Source organism: Oratosquilla oratoria, chromosome 33 (assembly GCF_046742065.1).
Source record: "Oratosquilla oratoria isolate Oo_2021 chromosome 33, ASM4674206v1, whole genome shotgun sequence".
Classification (NCBI taxonomy): Eukaryota; Metazoa; Arthropoda; class Malacostraca; order Stomatopoda; family Squillidae; genus Oratosquilla; species Oratosquilla oratoria.
This window is the reverse complement of record NC_134809.1, coordinates 42761983-42766982: the sequence shown is the minus strand read 5'-3', so window position 1 is coordinate 42766982 and position 5000 is coordinate 42761983. Positions and strand designations below refer to the sequence as shown.

General features: G+C 54.4%; 1 protein-coding gene across 7 annotated transcripts in view; it reads right to left on the bottom strand.

The window, feature by feature from the left end:
• The window catches only part of LOC143017862 (uncharacterized), a 406996-nt gene that overhangs the window by 34336 nt on the left and 367660 nt on the right, over positions 1-5000 (bottom strand). For all 7 annotated transcript variants that reach the window (XM_076172842.1, XM_076172843.1, XM_076172844.1 and 4 more), the window contains one exon: positions 151-268. In XM_076172842.1, coding sequence (XP_076028957.1) covers positions 151-268 — 118 coding nt within the window. The remainder of the gene's footprint in view (positions 1-150; positions 269-5000) is intronic.

The window sequence follows — 5000 nt, the reverse complement described above, 5'->3', positions numbered from 1 at the left end:
AGCCCCCGCCCCCTTTCAAGGTGACTGGTCGTGAATGGACATCTTTAGGAGAGGAGCAGACAACTATTACAAAGCTTCAGCCACAAGGGCGAGAAACTTGTGAATTGATGAGTGTGAACGACGAACAAGAACTTGTGGGTGTGAACTTACAAGACGAAGTCCTGGTTGAACTGAGGCTTGAGCGTGTTGCGCTGTGCGGGCGTGCGCTGCGTGGGCGTGTCGCCGGTCCCACCCACCACGCACGCCGTGCAGTACGGATTGCTCGTACCTGTGAAATAAAACAAACAAACATGTAAATAAGAGGCACAGCAAAGAAGGACTAAAGAGGGAGTTAGGAGTTAGTGATAGGGGCGGTTGTAGGAAAAAGAAGGTGAGTGAAGGAGGAAGGTGTGGAGGTGGGTGGTATGGGGGTAGGTATTGGAGTAGGGGTGAGGGTGGTGGTAGCGGAGGGGTGGGGTGGTGGTTGTGGTAAGGGAAGGGGTGGTGGTTGTGGTAGGGGGAGGGGTGGTGGTTGTGGTAGGGGGAGGGGTGGGGGTGTTGTTAGGATCCCGTCTTGCACCATGCTATTCCGGTACAAAGTCCGGGGTGAGGAAGCTGGGTAGGGGGGAGAGGGAAGGGGAAGGGGAGAGGGAGATCGAGGAAGAAGAGAGGATGAGAGGGAGGGAAGAAGAGAAGGAGGGAGGGAGGGAAAAGGGAGGACGGGAGGGAAAAGGGAGGACGGGAGGGGAGGACGGGAGGAGCAGAAAAAGGGCGGAATGGAAATAAGGAGAGACGGGAGAAAAAGAGGAAGGATGGGTCGAAAATAAGAAGGACAGGAGGTAAAGATGGAGGCCGGGAATGAAGAAAGGGAGAATGAGAACGAATTCAACCTTTCAAACTGGCTAATTCGCTCTACGAGATTTATCCCGTCTCGCACCATGCTATTCTTTTTAGCCGAGGAGAACATTCCCAGCGGCGCCCGAGGAAAAAGAGAAGACAAGAGTAACGAGAAGAGGAGGGCAATGGAGGAAGACTGGGAAGACTCAATACAGAACGAGTCTTTCTCAGTTCACTTGAACTTTTAAGATTCTCTTGCCTCATGATGTTGCTTCGTTGTTCTCCAGCCTCTATGAATTGCATTTGTTTATAATTTTGTTTTTCTTCCTGTGTTAATGTAGATATGCCATTTTTTCAGTCTAACGGTTAAGAACATTTTTGTTCTGTTATAGATCTCTACTAGGTCATAGTGAACGGATAAAGCAACCATATATCTGTCAATTGCTCTCCCCTCATTATCTAACCAATGTACCCATTGTGGATACATATCGACACCGCTCCACACTAGCGCACGAGCCAAGCACATCCGGACGCACACATCCTCCCGTGTATTTCAATGAAAACAAACATACTTGTACATTCAAATGTCTATCACGCTCAGTGTACTGCAATCGATCTCATCCACTCCTTCATTAACGTTACATATCCATGTAAAGCACCTTTATAGAGACGTCATGTCGCTCATGCTCTTCTTGGTGCGTTCGCGAACGTCACGAACTGTTCAAACGCTCCTCTAAGAAGCCACATGGATCAAATGACACATGGAATGTGAAGTGGCCGGAGAGGTTGGTTGGTTGGTGTGTGTGTGTGTGTGTGTGTGTGTGTGTGTGTGTGTGTGTGTTGGGGAAGGGTGGCAGATCAAAAGTGTGAGGAGATGCGCGTAAGGGTGGAGGAAGGAACGGACGTGAAGTTGGGACGGGATAGAAGGAAATAGACAGCCTGAGAGAAATAGTAAATGGAGGTGTCTAATCCGAGGATACGGGGGGAGGGGGGGTGAAGGCGGTGGAGATTCGGGATTAAAGAGAAAATCTTGGGGGCGGGGGGGATCCGAGGGTGAAGGTGGAGATCAAGGGATGAAGGGGGAGGTCTGGGTTGAAAAAGGGAGATGATGGGGCGAAAAGGAGGATATCGGAGGGAGGGAAATGGGGGGCGACAGGGTGAGGAAATAGGGTAAAAAACGGGGAATATCGGAGCTTACAGGGGGAGAAGATCTGGGGATAAAAGGATAGGAGATCACGGGGCGTTAAAGGGAGAGGTCTGGGGTATGTGGAAAGGAAGATCCGGGGAGTGAAGGACAAGATATCAGTGGGTGAAGGGGAAAGTTCTAGAGCAAGGGCGAGATCTGGGGGAAAAGGAGAGATCGGGGGAAAAAGGTGGGGAAATTGTGTGGGGGAGTGTGGAAGGGGAGATGGGGACGATGGGGAGGAAATTGCGTGATGACGGGGAGATCAGGAGTGAAGGGGAGGAGATCGGGAGAGTGAAATGAGATGATGGGGGTGTAACTGAAAGAAAAAATATCTAAAGGAGGATATAGGGTAAAGGGGGAAGGAGATCGGGGGGCAGGTAGAAGGGGAGGAGATCAGGGGGTGAAGGGGAGGAGATCAGGGGGTGAAGGGGGGGGAGATCAGGGGGGTGAAGGGGAGGAGATCGGGGGGTGGAGGGGAGAGATCGGGGGGGGGAGGGGATAGATAGGGGAGTGGAGGGAAGGAGATCGGGGGGTGGAGGGGAGGAGATCGGGGGGTGGAGGGGAGGAGATCGGTGGGGGGATCGGATGAGATCGGGTGGCGAAGTGGAGGAGATCGGGGCGTCTAGGGGAGGAGATCGGGGGGTGGAGGGGAGGAGATCGCGGGGTGGAGGGGAGGAGATCGGGGGGTGGAGGGGAGGAGATCGGGGGGTGGAGGGGAGGAGATCGGGGGGGTGGAGGGGAGGAGATCGGGTGGTGGAGTGGAGAAGATCGGGGTGTGGAGGGGAGGAGAACTGTGTGTGGAGGGGAGGATATCGGGGGGTGTAGGGGAGGAGATCGGGGGGTGGAGGGGAGGAGATCGGGGGGTGGAGGGGAGGAGATCGGGGGGTGGAGGGGAGGAGATCGGGGGGTGGAGGGGAGGAGATCGGGGGGTGGAGGGGAGGAGATCGGGGGGTGGAGGGGAGGAGATCGGGGGGTGGAGGGGAGGAGATCGGGGGGTGGAGGGGAGGAGATCGGGGGGTGGAGGGGAGGAGATCGGGGGGTGGAGGGGAGGAGATCGGGGGGTGGAGGGGAGGAGATCGGGGGGTGGAGGGGAGGAGATCGGGGGGTGGAGGGGAGGAGATCGGGGGGTGGAGGGGAGGAGATCGGGGGGGTGGAGGGGAGGAGATCGGGGGGTGGAGGGAGAGGAGATCGGGGGGTGGAGGGGAGGAGATCGGGGGGTGGAGGGGAGGAGATCGGGGGGTGGAGGGGAGGAGATCGGGGGGGTGGAGGGGAGGAGATCGGGGGGTGGAGGGGAGGAGATCGGGGGGTGGAGGGGAGGAGATCGGGGGGTGGAGGGGAGGAGATCGGGGGGGTGGAGGGGAGGAGATCGGGGGGTGGAGGGGAGGAGATCGGGGGGTGGAGGGGAGGAGATCGGGGGGTGGAGGGGAGGAGATCGGGGGTGGAGGGGAGGAGATCGGGGGGTGGAGGGGAGGAGATCGGGGGGTGGAGGGGAGGAGATCGGGGGGTGGAGGGGAGGAGATCGGGGGGTGGAGGGGAGGAGATCGGGGGTGGAGGGGAGGAGATCGGGGGTGGAGGGGAGGAGATCGGGGGTGGAGGGGAGGAGATCGGGGGGTGGAGGGGAGGAGATCGGGGGGTGGAGGGGAGGAGATCGGATTGAAAGGGGGAGACTAGAGGTGAAGGGAGAAAAGAGGATGAAAGGGGGAGACGTCGAGGTTGAAGGGGATCGAGAACAGAAGGGTGGCGAGAGAACAATGGAATTGGAAGGAGAACAGAGTGGGAGGTAAACACAAAAGGGAGGAGAAAGCTGGGAGACGTACAGTTAAATAAGAAGATGGTGGAGTTCTGGGGCAAGGGGGGTGAAGAGATGAGAGTACGAGATTCCTTGATTCCTGGGGGACCAGGAATCGAGGCAAAAGCCTTTGTTATAACACGACCTAACGGCACAGAGGCGTCGAGAGCTCAGGACCCCAAGACGTCTTTCTTCGGCAGGAGGAACTACCATTTTGACGTCCAACGGAGGACAGGCATACTTCTCTGTCTCCAGAGAGATTCCTACCGTCTGAGGAGTCTCGCCAACAATCTAACCCATTATCCCGCCGCCCAGCCGCACCTCTGGTCTCCGACAAGGACAGCTCGCGCGGGCCTAACGTAGTCCTTGAAGCAAAGTTCACATGCCACCCATCCACCTTCGCTGACCACATATTTTTCATCTCCACCGGCCGTCCGTGCATTTATATCGAGATAATTTCGCACAGGCAGTCTCTACATTCACCATTTCCTTGCCACTTCGTGTGTAGTTGTTCCTAGAACAGCTGTAAGGAACCACGGTTTCAATGGAGTTGTTCTCTCCTGTGGGAACTGCGCTTGGGTAGCGCCAGAATCCTTGCCCCATGTGTGGCCTTATGGTACAGGCGACAGGGAAAATTCTGCAAACACGGGCGAGGACATTTAAACGAAAGAAAAAGACGCACTTGCACACACAATATCAACCACTAAGGGCGTTTCTCGCAAGAACCACTGCACCGGTCTTTCAAATCGTGAATGAATATAAATAAGCAAATAAGTAGACAAATAAATAATAAATAAATAATAAATAATAAATAAATACTCATTCAGATAACTATGTTGATTAATATACAAGTAGACAAGTATATTGATAAAAATATGAATGAGTGGACGAATAAAGATATTCAAACAACTTAAAAAATGAACAAATGTAAAACATTTTCTCCACATCTCAAACTAGATCTAACTGGATAGCCACGATGGTCGTCCTCTCAACCTGAATCGGTGATGTAATACTGTATAAATTTAATTCCTTAAATGGTCACTGATGTTGTCCGCACGTGTGCAGACTTTCACACAAGGATCCCTCATGCCTTCCCCTCCCCAGCTGTTCTTGCAAATAGCGTCTTTATTAAATGATGATTTGTTGTGGGCAGCTGATACTCTTTTTAAGATTCCAGCTCCTTCCCCTTCTCCCTCCCCCGAGGACGCC